The sequence below is a fragment of the Danio aesculapii genome, chromosome 23, assembly GCF_903798145.1.
Source record: "Danio aesculapii chromosome 23, fDanAes4.1, whole genome shotgun sequence".
In the NCBI taxonomy this organism is placed as follows: domain Eukaryota; kingdom Metazoa; phylum Chordata; class Actinopteri; order Cypriniformes; family Danionidae; genus Danio; species Danio aesculapii.
The window spans coordinates 40098774-40116548 of NC_079457.1; the positions used below are offsets into that span (position 1 = coordinate 40098774).

The 17775-nt window shown below is 34.0% G+C and overlaps 1 protein-coding gene across 2 annotated transcripts in view; it reads right to left on the reverse strand.

Moving 5' to 3' along the window:
• The window catches only part of ikbkg (inhibitor of nuclear factor kappa B kinase regulatory subunit gamma), a 24548-nt gene extending 7857 nt beyond the window's left edge, over positions 1-16691 (reverse strand). Inside the window, exons 1-10 of one of the 2 annotated variants that reach the window (XM_056449217.1) lie at positions 16426-16691; positions 13982-14169; positions 12258-12538; positions 12099-12170; positions 8690-8869; positions 5448-5509; positions 5214-5261; positions 3472-3690; positions 667-819; positions 482-572 (exon numbers count right to left, since the gene is read on the reverse strand). In XM_056449217.1, coding sequence (XP_056305192.1) covers positions 482-572; positions 667-819; positions 3472-3690; positions 5214-5261; positions 5448-5509; positions 8690-8869; positions 12099-12170; positions 12258-12538; positions 13982-14165 — 1290 coding nt within the window. In that variant the 5' untranslated portion in view covers positions 14166-14169; positions 16426-16691. The remainder of the gene's footprint in view (positions 1-481; positions 573-666; positions 820-3471; positions 3691-5213; positions 5262-5447; positions 5510-8689; positions 8870-12098; positions 12171-12257; positions 12539-13981; positions 14170-16425) is intronic. The other variant, XM_056449218.1, reaches the window with a different exon arrangement.
• Positions 16692-17775: the final 1084 nt, after the last annotated feature.

The window sequence follows — 17775 nt, forward strand, 5'->3', positions numbered from 1 at the left end:
TATATGATGAATAATGAAAATAAATGTAATTTCATTGGGTTTAATGACTTTCACACACACAATCATAAGGATTTTCATGATTTATTTTTTGTTTGATAATTTTTTACCTATTGTTTGCTATTGCTAACTAAAATAAAAACTATGAAAAATCTTTCAATCTGTAAAAATGCTGAAAAAAATTAAATTGTAAATAAAAAATCTAAAATAAACTAAAAAGAAATCAAAAAAATTAAATTAAAACAAGCTAAGGTTAAATTGATTAATCAAATAAATAAATAAAATGACAAATACAGCAAAATATAGTATAAAAATAAAAGCTATCCCTAGAAATATGAAATATGAATAAATACAAAAAATAAAACATTTAATTTATGTAAAAAAAAAAAAAAAAAATTCTTCATTACTGGTCACAGACAAACAGAAACGTACAAAGAAAATGGTATCATAACCAATAAAGAGTCCAAAAGCAGCAGCTACCTACCCTGTGATTGGCTTGTTTTTCACTTTTAAGTTTGTTGTCATAATCCTGAAACAGACACGTGTATGCATGCTGGAGCTGGGCCAGCTTCCTCCTAGACAAAAAGAAGAGCAACAGGATTTGTGGCTTGCTGTCACAACTCTAACAATCACAACAAGAAGCTGTTTTCTTCCTCCTTCTGAACTCACCTCTCCTCCACTATGACGAGCCTCTCGTTCTTCAGTGCGGCCTCCAGATTCTGTGTCTTCAGTAAAAGATTGTCTACAGTCACGCTGTGCTGCTTCTTCTGCTGCTCCATCTCTCTCTCTACAGTCTGCAGACGCTCACTCTTCGTGACCAGCCTGGAGATTAAACAGAAATTATACACAAAGACGCTCGGATTCAAAAGAACTAAGAGCAGACGTTTCAGGATTTTGATATTTTTTGATCACTTAAATTATTATTTTTATATTTTAATGCCACATCAGCCATATTCATGGCAACACTTGTACAATTCAATAAGTAATTGTATTATTCAATAAGTAATTTACATTTATATACAGTTGAAGTCAGTTAAATTATTACAGTTGAATTATCAGCCCCCGTTAATTTTTTCCCTAAAAGATTTTAGCACATTTCTAATCATAAGTTTTAATAACTCATTTCTAATAACTGATTTATTTTATCTTTGCCATGATGACAGTAAATAATATTTGACTAGATATTTTTCAAGACACTTCTATAGAGCTTAAAGTGATATTTAAAGGTTTAACTAGGTTAATTAGGTTAACTAGGCAGGTTAGGGTGATTAGGGAAGCTACTGTATATCGATGGTTTGTTCCGTAGACTATCGAAAAAATATATAACTTAAGGGGGCTAATAATTTAGAACTTTAAATGATTTAAAAAAAATATAAAACTGCTTTTATTCTAGCCGAAATAAAAGAAATAAGACATTCTCCAGAAGAAAAAATATTATCAGACATACTGTGAAAATTTCCTTGCTCTGTTAAACATCATTTGGAAAATACATTAAAAATTTAAAATTAGAAAATAATAAAATTCAAGGGGGGGCTAATAATTCTGACTTCAACTGTAAATAATTTTCATATCTGTTTATTAGTAATCATGATTTGTATATAACAAAAAAAAAACACTATAAAAATATCTTGCTGCCTAAACTTCTTAGTTGAATCAAATTAACTTTTCTCGTCATTAACTTACTTCAATCAAACTGACAAAAGACATTCAATTAAACCTGATTACTTATTCCAAAAATTTAAAGTACAATAAAACATTTGTTTTACCATTTTTACAGCGTACAAATAAAAACAAGCCTGATAAAAAGTAGTATAAGGATTTTCAAATTGCTGGACTTAATGAAAAAAAATTAAATAAAAAAAATCAAGCAAATATCAAAATATTTATTTACCCTTATTATTTTTTTAAGTATCTGCAAATTGAATGGACCCTTTTCACATTTCCAAGTTTCTCAGCAGTGAAAGTCGTAAGAGTTGGATAAATATGAAGGTATATGAGAAGCAAACCTTGAGAGTTTGCCAGTCTAAATGCGAGAACTTGTGAGAAAAGACTACACATACAAATACATGGTTTCTGCTACATTCATTCTTCCGTGGCAGTGCGCCATGCTACATTACAGCTTCTCATTCAAAATATTCAGTCCTGTTTTTTTTTTGTTTTTTTAAATAGCGGGTGATAATCGCAAAACCAAAACGTATTAAAAGGTAAGTGAATTATAACAGCGCAAACTTTTCTGTAACCGTAGTAGTGCTGTGCATTAGTATTTGTTTAACCCTTTAAGATTACCTGCTGACTGACTGACAGGTGCGTGATGCGTGAGGCCAGCAAACACAACGTTAAGCCGTTTCACTTTACTTCAGGACGCATTAATACCGCTCTGTAGATCTATTGGAGACATTCATAAATATTCCTAGCAAAATCTAATAAATGTTGGAGACATACTTGTTACGCACTAAATCGCAGTTCAGCAGCGTTTATTTGAGAGCGCACAAGAAGGTCTGCGCTTGAGAAGCGTATATTTGAGGGGGCGTGCAAGAAGTTTTGTGCACGAGCAGAGGAAATCGGCGCGCAAGCAAAGAGATTCACATACTCGTAGGCCATTACATAAATGCCATCTCGACTTGTAATACTGCGCTCACAACATTTGTCATTGAAATAACACCACAGGTAGTTGGTAGATCTGTGTAAAAAAGTCCTGCCGCCACAGCTGGAAAAAATCCAAGAGGAAACACTGAAATATTATCAAGTTCTCACATTCAGATTTGCAAGCTCTCGAGATTTGCTTCTGATTAACCTTCATCGGTAAACTCAGAGCGCAGTGAATGGGAAAGTACAACAAATTATTTTTTTTACAATCCCATTTGCGCAAATAATAAAATACAAACAACAGTGTTATGATCAAGACTTTCAGAAAAAGCAAACAAATTGTGCGAAACTGATAACGGCAGCCAGTAGAGAGAACAAGGTCAAATTTACTGTCCCATCCATAGACACAGCATTAGAAACAGCTCGAATAAGTGGTCATTAATTTTTTGGTCATTTCTGATGCAAAGATGATATCATTTATTTTTTAATAAAAAAAAAAAAAAAACTAGGATTTAAGACGCTGATGAAACGCGCCATAACAGTCTTGTGAAAAGGGTCTATGTGCTCATCAGGTTTGATTGGTGTCATGTGATGTTGTTTCAACTGTATCAATCGCCATACATTGTATATATGCATCTGTTGTCATCCCCTCTATCAGTCACTCACTCACACACACACACGCACAAACACAGACACACAAGCGGATGCACACACATAAGCATATGCATCATTTTCCATCAATGTGTTCAAATGTGTTCACATTTTTTTCAATTAACAATTGGTTTTATTTTCAAATACCATACAGCAAACTTTTTAACAGCAATTTTTTTTAGTACCAAAAATTCGATTTTTTTTCTTTTTGCAAAACTCTGAAAGAGATTCACTTACTTGTCTTCTAAGGTTTGTTTCTCTGCTTCGCTCTTCTCCAGCCAGTTTTGTCGTTCGTTCAGCTCTCCGAGAAGCGACGTTACTTGCAATCTCAGCGCTTCACTGTCCTTTTGTACCTGAACAAACTCTTTCTCCTTCTGTTTGAGCAGAGCCTCAGTTCTGTCTCTCTGAAAAGAGTTTTTCTGAAGACAGTCCAGCTTCTCCTGCAGCTCCCTGTACCTGCATCACAGCACAGAAATTCATTTTAGACCCGGTTTAAACCTTGTGTTAAGTTACTTTTCTGTCAATCTGATCACAAGTGATTAACATCAAACACAGCTGTAAAATGGGGACTCAAATGTTTCAAGTTTGTTCATGTTCACTTGTTTTGACCAGACTGCTATTGTACTAAGTGTATAAATGTGGTCAAATGCATTAAAAAACAGTAAAGAACAAATAATCAAAACCGCAATGCAAACAGCAAAAAGTGGGAACTTCCAATAATAGTTCTAGGAACTGTAAAAAAGTTCCTTTTGGTGCAAAAGCCCCTAATGAGAGCTCAAGCTTTTTTTGTATTTATGCTACAAACGTCTCTATTTAGGCCTAGTGTAATAAAAATAAACAAAACCTTACATTTTTATTTCTATGCTATACAATAAAATAACATACAGACACTTTGACCAATGTTTGTGCGATGTTATGTTAGCTTAAAGGGATAGTTCAGACAAAACTGAAAACACTGTCATCCTTTACCTTCACTTGTTCCAAATCTGATTGAGTTTCTTTCTTCCGTTGAACATAAAAGAAGATATTATGAGGAATGTTGAAAACCTGTAACCATTGACTTCCACAGTATTTATTCTCCCTACTTTGTTCTATATATTAGGCTAATTTAGCCAAGCATGTTAAGTTTAATCATCTACTAAAATAATCAGAATATGAAACAATAAGATGCTTTTAATATTTGTTAAGTTGGAGAGATTAAAATAAAAACATCAGCAAATAACATAATCATCATTCAAATAATACGACCACCTATACTTTTTAAAAGAAATGCTATAAACTCCCTGAACGGTTGGCCAGTCCATCACTGACTGTTATACGCAAGTGTACAAATCATTGAAATGTTAATACTCATGCTAACTAAAATAATGTACGTTTGTCCTACGTAAATGTATCCATTGTGCCATTTCAGAAAGGTTTCTATTATATACCAGCGCTAACTGTACTTGTTATTAGAAATTCATATTATTAAAGTCAATGGTTACAAATATTTCTGAGCTTTCTTCAAAATATCTTCTTTTGAGTTCAACAGAAGAAAGGAATTAATAAAGTAAAATAAATGTACATTTTTCTGTGAACTATACCTTTAACCAGGTGGCATTTATTGATCAAAAGTAAAAACATTAACTTTGGTAAATATTACTATGAAAAGTAAAACATTTCTATTAAAATATAGATTCTAAAAAAGGACATTTAGATCTGATATTTTTTCATTGTTAAATGGTCATTTAAATTAATCTAACATGCTGAATGTAATTTATAAAATAATATTTTAAATCTTTAATGACCACTATAAATTAATTTTGGGTGAATATAATTACTTAATAAAACTACTAATTTATATCTTACAATAAAAAAATAATAATCTTCCTGACTTCAAATATGTGAACATCGGTTTATATGAGAATCGTAAAACAGGATTTACTGAATGAGGGGATGGACACTCATGCACACGTCGAGTGAGACACGGTTGCCCTCACCTGCCTTGTGTGGCCTGAAGCTGCTCAGTTATGTTAGCCAAGTGAGAGCTAAGCAGACACACGGGTCCAAACAGAAGACAGAAAAGAGAAATTCCAAACCGTTCACATTACAAGAAAAGGAAGCAAAGCACCTTGAGATTTATTACAATCCAATCAGACCATGCAAAGATGACAGAGCATCATTATCAGCTGTAGCGGGAAAAAAAGCAGAGGAAACTGAAGGTCTGATTGTACCTCTCTGCAGGAACAGTGACAGCGCACGTCTGCTGGACTGACTCTTCAGTAACCCCAACGTTCTGACAGACACAAGAGAAATCAGTTAACACAAGTGAGCAACATGCGAAAAAGACAGCATATGTAATGGCTTACAACACTGATTTATGCATTTATTTTTATAAATGAATGCCATGCCAGCAATGGATTTTCATGGCAAGAACATTTCAATAATAAAAATAAATAAAAACTACTAAAAACAAATAAATACATAAATTAAATAAGATTTTCAGCGCTAATACATGATAAAAATTTTAGATTTTTTCCTCATGTCACTTTGCTAATCTAATGTCATGTTGACGTCCTGTGCCTGCTGGGTTATTTTTTTTAGTTGGGATGAAATAAAAGCAGTTTTAATAAATAAAAATGTTAAGGACAATATAATTAGCCCCATTAAGACGCTACAGAACAAACCACTGCTGTTATTGCCCAATTAACTTAACTTTCACCTAATTAACCTGGTTAAACCTTTAATTTGTGCTTTAGGTCAATACTAGTATCTTGCAAAAAATAAATAACGAAACGGATACAAAAAAAAAAACAACATACAAATAAATGCAGGAAAGACTAATCACAAACTCAGTATCCAGTAGCCAAATGTTCAGTGGCATCATTGCATAATATTTAGATTTAAATTTAATTTCTTTCAAAATGTAGTTTAATAGAAATCTGAAAAAGCTCAAATAGAGTTTATTTGTTCAAGCAGTATTAATTTCCATGTAATTGGTGATATGATGCACACATGTAATGTTTGACAAAAACCTTTCCCTGCGAACGCTGTCATATTAGTGTGTGTTTTACTGTAAGATGAATTGTGCAGTACAAACATTGAGTGGGGTCTTCACCTTTGAGCAAATAACCAAGTGTTTTTCTCGTATGTCCAAATCACTTGATCGAATCTAGTCCTAAAATGTCTTAAAATTCAGTTTTAGATTTCAGGTTGAATGTCGTACAATTTATTATTTTCCAATGCATCCCACTCCTCTTGCCACTTGTTTAAAATAACATTGATAAAAAGTCTCATCTCTGAAGGAGGAATTTGATATTTGTTCATTATTTGTTTAAAAGCGTCCTTAGCAGCTGCTAAGCCCAACATGTCCTGGAACCCAGCAAAAAATATGATATGATAAAACTGGTTTTGTAGATGGTGAACTTTAGTTAAAATATTATCAAATCAAAGGATGATCATTTTTTTGAAGATTCCATCACTTGGAGGAATGATTTACAGCAGGGGTCACACCAATCTCAATCCTGGAGGTCCGGTGCCCTGCAGGGTTTAGCTCCAACTTGCCTCAACACAACTGCCTGGGTGTTTCAAGTATACCTAGTAAGACCTTGATTAGCTTGTTCAGGTGTGTTTGATTACGGTTGGAGCTAAACTCTGCAGGACACTGGACCTCCAGGAACAATTAGGTGATCCCTGAATCAGAGTGTAAAAATGATAGAGTTCTTTTGTTGGACATATTCTAAATATTCCAATGCTAAAAGTAAAGCACAGGCTTTAGCTGTGAATATTGAGCATTCTTTAGGCAAGGGGTGACCAAACTCAGTCCTGGAGTGCCGGTGTCATGGAGAGAGTTAATTTCCAACTTGCTTTAACACACCTGCCAGGAAGCTTCTAATTTATCTAATAAGAGCTTGATTAGCTGGTTCAGGTGTGTTTGATTAGGGTTGGAGGTAAACTCTCCAGGACACCGGCCCTCCAGGACCGAGTTTGGACATCCCTGCTTTAGGCAGACCGATTCCATTATGTTGTTGTTCTTTACAACACTGATAAGAATGTTACATATTTCTTGAGCAGCAAATTAGTAAATTGAAATGATTACTGAAGCATTATGTGACACTAAAGACTGGAGTAATGATGATAAATAAGGGTTTTAAATCTATTACAAGAAAATGTTCTTTCAAATTGTAATAATGCTTCAAAGTATTGCAATTTTAAAGCAGCCTTAATGAACCATCTATTGCTATATTTAAATATATTTTAAAGACTGTCAATTTAGAACAGTGCACATGTTTTAGCAATTGATTATGGTTTCTACTATTTTTGTGTGTCTTTGTGCTGTGACATGTATTTTATTTATTTATTTATTTTTTTGTAACTTTGTCCTATGTTGCCTTAGTCTTAACCAGGACTCCTTGGTAGAAGAGATATTGTATCTCAATGGGACAAAAAAAAAACCCTGCTTAAACGATCTAAGGACTGATAGGATCATTTCAGACAGCTGATCCTGGATCGTGTAAAATTGTCAATATCCAAATCCAGCTAATTGAGTAACCCACGTACAAAGAACGAACCCCAGGAGATTTCTTTACAAAAACTCTAAATATCAGATATAAGTCTCTGATGTCCCTAGAGTGTGTGTGTGTATGTGAAGTTTCAGCTCAAAATACCCCACAAATAATGTTTTACAACTCTTTGAAGCTGCCCCTTCAAAGCTTTGATATAAATTGTGCCATTTTGGTGACTGTAGCTTTAAATTCAAATGAGAAATGTGCCCCAGCCCTATTTTCAAAAGAGGGTGGAGCTACAAATGCCTGTGTGTCAGCATATGGGCATATTCAAAAACAAGACTAATGCCCTATGCTAATGAGGGAGAGATCGTCACTAATGGGCGGGGCTATCCGCCTCTCATGACATGTACAACGGGAGAATGTCAATCAAAGTGTTTCTTATCAAGAGTTTTTCATCAAGTGCTATTATATAAATATTAATGAATACATTTTTACCATTAGAAGCTATTTATTTTAACAGACTGTTGCCACACAACTGTGTTTAAAAGCCTTACAAAAGTGATTTTTGCACAATAGGTCCCCTTTAAAATGACGCCAGTCAACTCGTACACCAATCTGCTCTGCAATCTGACAAGTTCTGATGACGCATGCAGATGGTTTGCTCAGAGTACAACATATTCGATGGTTTACAGAGCATAATGACTTTATGTTCTTATTTTTATATGGGTTCTGTACAGACCAACTGTAAACACTGGTGACTTTATTGGCTTTTGTTTTATGGCCAGTATAACTTAATCTATTGACTTCAATTTTAAAAGTCTTGCAAAGCCATTTTATTTTCTAAAATAATAAATAATTATTAATAACTAATTTTGCTGTCAGTTTTCAGTGCATCCCTATAAAGAAACGGTCTTAGAAATGTTATTTCTCAACTGTACTCATAAACCTATGAGAATGAAATGCTCAACCTGAGTCAGTTTGGAGCGCAACTGCTCCAGTGCAGTGAGGAGATTCTCTCTCTCCTTCTCGTTCATTGCTTTCTCCTTCTCCAGCTCCTCATTCTTCCTCCTCAAAGACCGCATGCCTTCCTCCAGCTTCTCTTTATGGCTTTTCAGCAGTTTCAGGAAATCATTAGAGCCCTCGGCAGGCTGAAGAGTAACAAAAAAAAAAAACAAGACAAATATTTATATAATCATCTTATCTTTTGATATATTTGGACTTTGATATGTCTGGATCACAGATAAAGACAAAGACAGTGCCAATTTGTGCTGTGTCTGTTAAACCTGATCACATAAGTATGATCTGAGTGAATCAGTATTTCTTAAAGCTACTGACCAAGAGAGGGCTGTTTAGAGATGTGGACATTAGAACGCTTCAGGCTATAGTCTTTTCAACCTCTGACAGAGGTAATGAGATAATGGTTTACAGTTTGAATAAACTCTGAGGTCTACGATGATCCTCAAATTAGAGAAAATCATCTTTTGAAAGAAACTTGATTAACGTCATGTCAACTTCATGCTATGCCAATAGGTAGCAAATAATAATAATAATAATAATAATTATAATAATAATAATAATAATAATAGATAAAGGTGACATCAGATGCCCATTTACACAAGTGAATATGATTCTTTAGGGGCTTAATAAAAAGTAAATCATTTAATTTATATAATGGTATTGTAAATAAACACCATTTTACACTGTCAAAAACACCTCAGCCCACAGAGAGCCGTTGCGTGTCGTGTTTTTTTAAATAAGCTGCTATTGGTGTTGAGTAAAAAAAAAAGTAACAATCTTAAACTTTACAAAAAAAAAAACACTTTAACATTGGTAATATAAGGCTGCATCAGGAATGGCTGTGCTACCCATTAATTCTTGACCAGTGCACAGACACACAGCATTCAGCCAAGCCTCAAGCTTTTGCTGACTTTTTGCTGACATGGAGCAATTGAAGATGTTTCCACTTAATAATGACAAAATGTAAGATCATGCCGGGCCATCTCCTGCGCGCATAATCATTACGTATAATTTTACCATTGCTTGACATTGCAGCCACTATTATGAATGTAAAATGTATTCAAACAAACATCTTTATAAGAAAATACTCGTGTTAATGGTAAATCCAATAACCCCCACACTGACAAACACAGCTCTTCTCCTCATGAAAAAGGAAAAGCTTCATTCACACTACGAGTGACCTGCAGCGGCAACGTAACAAGCGACCGTTCATTTCAACAGCGAGTGAGCGACCTCCGTCTACATGAGTGACATCAATCGTTAGCGACCAAGTGGGCGTGTCTAGCGAAGCGAAAAAATTTGAGAATCTTTCAACTTTATGCAAATGAAGACTGACTTTCTTAAACGACTTCTTTCAACTCGCTCAGAGGCCGGTTGTATTCTCTGTGCTGTAGATCTACACACCCCTACGTTTGCAGCAGATCGTCACCCCAAGCGACAGGCAGCTACAAAGTCGCTGCTAGTGTGAATGAGGCAGAAGATGGTCTGATTCTAAACATGAGTGACCTTAGATTGGTGTTTGTAAACCGTTACAAAACAAAACAAACATTAATTATATGTTAAAAAATTACTTGTTTCGGACAATTGTAGGTACAGCGACATCCTTTAAAAGATTCAAGAAACCCTGGGGTACTTTTTTGAGATTTTAACAGATTTGTGTGTATTGAGCATCAGTTAAAACAAAGTTTGCACTTATCAGCTTTAATTGTGGGGAAAACTGGATAATTTTGAGCTTTTGTCAGCTAATTTCATCTTCCGGGTTTAAAATAATTTTTGGGGCGGGACCAAATCAGTGACATAGCGCAAAACTGTAAGTGGAGTGATGACGCGTCGGTTTCTCATTATTATTCATAGCGGAGTTTTCTTATCCTATGAGAAGACCCTGCTGCTTAATTATTCATGAGAGCACATGCTTTCCGAAGGCAAAGCAGACCTGCCAGGCTGAGACCCAATGACTGGGTGAGATAGCATCTACACGGAACGAGCCGTGTGTGTTTGTTTCCATTATCCACGAGGTTTGTTGCATGTTTTCTGTCAGGCCCGATACAGCAAAGCTGTTGGTTTGCAGCAAGCATTTTTTGTCAGGAGAGCTGTACGAGAATCGGAGAATGGCGGACTGTGTCTTTTATCAGTTGAATTCGTTATTCAGACACACCGCCTATATCCGTGCTGCTGTGTTCGCACATGTTTAAAATCCTCTAGACTACTAGCAGGTTGAAATAGCAGTGCAGCACGTCTCTTGCCCTGTCTATCCACTGTTTCTGATTGAGGAGGAGAGAAGTCCTCCTCATTTATAGTGTTTATATAAACACGATTATCTTTATCATGATAGAACAAATTGTGGTTGTGTGTGTATGAAATTACGAATAACAAATATAACAGGGCATTAAATAACTTACTGTTTATTTCTTAGCATTTTAACTTTGTAAACTATAAATTCATGCGTCTCCTCACGATTTGTGTTCGCTCCACTCTTTTCCCCCTGCACTGTTGGCCATGCCTACTCTTCACTCTGCCTACAGAGCTCCAAATCCATTTCGGAGCTTTTTGGAAAAATTTCTGAGGTAGACTTGACCTGAAAGAGGGGGGTTTCATGGCCCTTTATAGGGGATCTATTATGCCCCTTTTTACAAGATGTAAACTAAGTCTCTGATGTCCCTTAAAATTCAAATGAGATTGTGCTCGCAGCCCTAGCTGATTATGTAAAAAAATGGCAAGAAATTCAAATGGCTCTGACAAGCAAGCTACATGTTTTTTTTCCACTTGTGTTGAGTTGGCAGGCACAGCACAAACCTAACTAAACAAAAATAATCGACAAAAGTGAAAATTTCATGTCACCTTACAAAAAAACGTATGCCATTGGAAAGATTCATGCTGATAATGAAACTAATGAAGTCTTTATGACAGCTGAATCATTCGTTTGAACTGATTACAAAAGAAAGAAAATCATCAATCTTAATTTTGTATACTTGCCTCCAAATGATGTAATTCCAAAAATATGTTTTCACATCTATTTTTGTTTTGAATCGCTTATAATCCTCGCTGGTGTACGTAGATAGTAAAACATTCCGAATTGCTACAAACTCAGAATTCTGAAAGGTCAGAATTTAGAGATAATGAAAAACGTGAACCAAATTAATATTACAAGAAAAAACGTCAAAACTGTATGATTAAATACTCAAAAATACTTTTTATTTATTGGATTCCATGGCAAAAACCAGCATACATAGTAAATAGATTCATTTCAGAAACATGAGAGAATCATTATCTCCATTTTAAACAAACAAACAGAAAATATTCTCACATTACTCAATATTTATGAAGCTCTAATTCCAAATACTGAGATTTACAGTGGCTTACCAAACTTTGAGGCATTGTGTGTCTGTCAGTGTCTCCTTCAGCGCGGTCTGTCAGTGCAGCTTCATTTAATACCTGCATGATAAAACAACAAAAAAGGATGTCAATTTAAATTCAATGAATAGAGAACTATTTAAAGTTCCGACAAAAAAAAAAACCTACTTCTGGTGAGTCTATGAGGACATTCTTCTCTGCATTGGTGCACTTCAGCTCTTGGTCTTGACTTCCAGTTTCTTTGGAGATGCCCAGACTCCCTGTTTGACTGACACTCAGATTTAGTTGTCCTAAAAGGCTCTGATTTTCCTGCGCCAGCCGCTGCACTAACTCTCTGGCCTCACGAAATCTACAGCTCAGGAACTCTCGCTCTTCTCTTGACCTCCTCTGCCAGCCCTCCATCTCTTCGCATCTCTCTTTGAGGGCATCATTGCTTCGTTTCAGAGCCTCTGTGGAGAAAAGTTTTAATGCATTGCATTCAGTTATAAATGTGTGAGACATACACTACTGATCAAATGCTTAGGATGAGTAAAAAAATTATTCTGATCACAAAGGCTAGATTGGTAAGTTTTAAAAACAAAAATACAGTAAACTGATTTTTTTTTTCCGGAAGACAAGAATAAACGACTTAAATATAATAATCGTTATTTTGATTATTGTACCATTAAATTAAAATCAATGCAGTATTTCTTTCACAGATAAAAATACTTATATATATATATATATATATATATATATATTTAAAAATAATATATATATATATATATATATATATATATATATATATATATATATATATATATATATATATATATATATATATATGCTTTCTTATTGAGTGTAGTTTTATTTTCAGTTTCATTTATTGATTTAAAGATGAATTTTCAGCATTGATGAATTACTCCAGTCTTCATTGTCAAATAATCCAGCAAGTAATAATAATAATAATAATAATAATAATAGAAAATATTATAAATAATAAAAGTTTATTTTTATATAGTGCCTTTAAGAGTAGCATCTCAAGGCACTTTAAAGAAATAAAATGTTCAGCAGTAAAAGACACAAAGATGAATGCAAAAAATAATAATAAAAATAATTAAAAGCACATAAAATTATAATAATAGATCTAAAAATCATATAAAGGCCAAATAAGATCAAATAAAAGCTACCCTAAAAAAATCAGTTTTAAGAGATGATTTTAAAAAAACACATGGATTTAGCAGTGTGAATATCAGAAAGTAAAGAGTTCCACAATTTAGGTGCCAAAAAAGAAAATGCCTGGTCTAGTGTATGGGATTAAAAGCTCATAAATATTGTGGTGCTAGACCAAGCATGAGGAATTTAAAATCAATTTGTAAACTGACAGGAAGCCAGTGCAGATTTTTCAAAATAGGGGTTATGTGCTCTCTTGCACTGGTCCTAGTGAAAATTCTAGCTGCAGAATTTTGTACTAATTTTAACTTGTTTAGGGTAGCTTTTGAAACTCCAGTCAGCAAAGCATTACAATAGTCAATACAGGAAAATACAAAGGTGTTAATTAGTTGTGTTGAACTATCTTTTTATGAAAGAATCCTACAACATGAAATGTATCACAGTTTCCTACAAGAGTCATTAGTTATGACTGAGTGCCAATAACAATTGATCATAACTGTACAGCAAACCACCATATGATAAGGATTTCTGAAGGAACATGTGACCCTGAAGACTGGAGTAAATTCAAAAATGGTTATATTAAAAACTAAATAACATTTTGCAATACATTAATGTTTATATTGCATTTATGATCAAATAAATGCAGCCTTGGTAAGAAGAAGAGACTTCAATTAAACAACAACAAAAATACCCTGATCCCAGATTTTTGACTGGTATTACAGGCAATCATTTAGACTTACCACGTAGCTGATGATTGTCCGTTATGAGTTTCTGAACGATTTCATTTCCAGCTAAATCAGCAGGGACCCTCAATGAGCCCTGTGAACTGGCCATGAGTGAGCCTTGACCTCCCGAACCTGCGGTCTCCTCGCCGTTCAGCTCCCACTGCAGAGTGCAGCCACCGGACGGCTGCGGCTGGACCATGATCCTGAAATACACAACACAAGACAGCAATGAACATCTGCAGTTTTCCTATTTGTTAATGCATTAACTAGCAATAAGCGATACATTTATTATTACTATTTAGAAATCATTGTTAAAATAGTTTTTAAAAGTTTTATGAAAAGTAACAGTATATGCATTTCAGTAGCGTATTAGAAATTATTGAAAACATAGTACTCTTTATACTATTTATGACCCGTAATTGTGACTTTTTCAAATAAATATTTATATTCATATAAATATTTTCATCTATGTTTGGCCTATGAAATGTTACATTGCTTGCATGAAAGTAAAACCCTAAAACCAGTCAATTGAAAAAGAAAAACTTACTGCCTTAAATTTTTTAACTAAATCAAATAAACTTTAGTCATCTCAACTAAATTAAACTTAAATTAAAATCAATTAAACCGACTAAAAATGTCAAAAAATAAACTTTGTATAACTTAAAAAAATAGTTGAAAGCTGACTAACTTATTAAATTGAGGAGCATAAAAATATTTGTTATCTTGACTTTATTACAGTGTAAGCAGGCTACACTTAACTGCTTAAATACAACCAATAAAACTAAAATGGAAGCAAAACTCCATATATGATCCATTTTAAAATATATTAAAATGACAAATGCACCACAATATTATTTTATAATAACTTTACATTTAAAATAAAAAGACAAATCAACAAATTTACTATTAACTTATTTAAACAGAAATAGTTAACGTTAGCTTGAATACATTAAATATTATTAAAGTGACATTTCACCCAAAAATGTTAGCGTTTCTAAACTTTTATTAAATACATTGACGTTCCTAGTAGAAAAATAGAAAGAAAGTCAACGGCTGCTTTTTCCAGCATTCTTCAGTTTATCTTAATTTGTGTACATCAAACAAAAACTCAAACAGACATGGAACAAGTAGAAGTAAATGATTACAAAATTTTCATTTTTGGGTGAACTATCCCTTTGATAGTACATTGATTTCACTAATCTATGTGTAAATGTTTTAAAAACAAATCCTAGAACTGCATTTAAAAAAAAGTTATTTCAGCTCAGCACAAGAAGTTTGGCCAGAGGAGAAATGGACGTGCTCAACTGAACCTGGTTTCATTCACTTGATTCAATTGATGAAGTTTTGTTCCTCGCCACTGTTGCCACTGGCTTACTTGGTTGGTTTGGGACTTAAGGAGCTGCACATCAATGAATTTGCTTTTCATCGTTTGGACTTTCAGCAGTGAAATTTAAACCACACTGAACTGAACCAACTCTGAAAACTGGACTGACACAGTTTCCATTTACTACAACCTTCTATGTTAAGCTGCTTTGACAAAATCTACATTATAAAGCATAGAAATAAACATGAATTGAATTCATAGTAATTTCATGTTATCTAATCAAAACAAATGAAGCCATATTGTAAGATGTTACCAGTATTAGAATATTGACTATATGTAAATGTTATTAACTGTAACCTGTACATGTTACTAGCTTTAAAATGTAAAGCTATATCATTTTACACATCTCACATTCAATTCTGCTTTTACTTATTGTTTCAATTTACAACAAGACAACAGATATGAGTCATTTAATGACACTGTCGCCATGTTAACGACCTCTAAACATTTTAAAATGAAATATCAAATATCAAAGTTGAAAACAAAGTCGGCGTCATGATATTTCCCTGTCAAAACAAAGACTAATACACAAGTTAAAGACAAACGCGCGCCGTTTAAAAGACTGAGGTAAATTTGCACATTCATTCACTGACAACTTCTGACACTGTCCCTATATTGTTTATCACGCTACTTCGAATATTCGGTCTGAAATCGCATGTTAGTAATGACTTGAAAACAACATTAGCACTATTTCATTGACTGTGAACAATGTTGTACTTTGATCATCATTGGCTACTTATTATGATTGTCCTATTTAGAATTTGCAAAGATTACTTTTCTGAAATTACATTATTAAAGAGAAAGACCGAATATAAAACCAACTTTACCTCAACCCTCAAAAACACTTTGAAGTCTAATAATGAGATTGAATGTAGTTGTTATTCGACATCCGAGACTCGGTTTGGTTTTGTTTACAGGCTCGTGATAGACGCGCTCAGCTAACAACACAACTAGCTTCACCGCATTTAAACCAACAAACATTCAAAATAACACATTAACACGACTCACATTCATTAGATACACATAAACGCCGTGATAAACATGTCGTTTGATGTAATATGAAGGTAATCACTACCTTCTTTACGCCGTTAACAGTGTTTTGACTCTGCGCTAGCACAGATTCACTGTCTGTCGGTCTTCCGCCAAGGAAACACAGGCCGGTTTAAAGTCAGCCACAAACGCTCAGGTAGGCCAACATCTTCAACACCACCAAGCTGAAAAGTCTGAATCGAGATTGATAAGGTAAATCAAATGAAAACGTCTAGAAGAGTTCAGACAGGTGCCCACACTGTCGAGGAAATCCCCTGTGTACTTCCGCGCTGCGTGCTGTTTCCGGGTAGGGGAATTATGGGAAGACAGAAATGACAGCAAATAGTCAAAATAAAGTTATTCAGTGATGTCTTCTTAAAATTAGGAATTTACTGTTTTTATGTCTTCATGATATCCACATACGCTTACTTTAATGAAAACCCATATGTAGATATATTTCACTTTTGGTAACTTAACCCTTATGTGCTGTTGGGCATGTTTTACACCACTCTCGGGTGATTTTGAGTCTTAATTTGGCCATAACTTTTTCTGTTTCAGCTAGCAGACTGATTTTTGGTGATAAATCTTATTTTGAGAAAATGCTTTGATTAAAAAAAACTCAAATCTGGGCACATTTACTACCCTTTTGTTATGTTAGGGATGAAAACATCCACTGGATTGAACTTCTGTAAAAATGCTTCAGATAATTATTTTTCATTTTATATATCTTTTTTTGCATAAATCTGTTAATCAACCTCAGTCCTGATCAAAACTACTAAATTGCTTAGAAAATTACAGGAATTTAACTTTTTAATTGCCAAATGATGTCACTGATTTTGTTGAAAAAAAAAAAAACAGCAATTGTGGACTGGATTATTTTTTAACATTTTTATCAAAATCTTTAACATGTGAAACAACATTGCCTTTGATGCATTGTTTTTGATTGATTGAATTTGTTTTCTCCCTAATTTACTGTTGGTGTCTGTTTTTGCCCCATTGACCTCCACTATAATCTTTTGATTGCAAAACCATGACACCATATAATCATGCATTTTTGATTGTTGGTGGTTTTCCCTGTTGAGAAGAGGTAAAATTAGTATTTTACTGTTGATCATTAGTTGGCACCATTAACCCTTTAGATAGGCGTGTGCAAAAAAAAGGAGTATATATTATAACAGCAAATTAAAGTGTGTATGTGTGTCTGTGAGAGTGAGAGTGACCTTTACGCACTTACCTTCATGTGTCTGAGAAAATCAAAGTAAGCATCTCAGCTCTCAGAACTACATGGAGTAAACAAAAACAAAGACTGTGTATTTATGCACCATCAAATGTAGTTATAAAGGAAGTCAATGAGGCAAAAACAGCCACCAACAGTAAATTAGGTAGGAAAAATTCA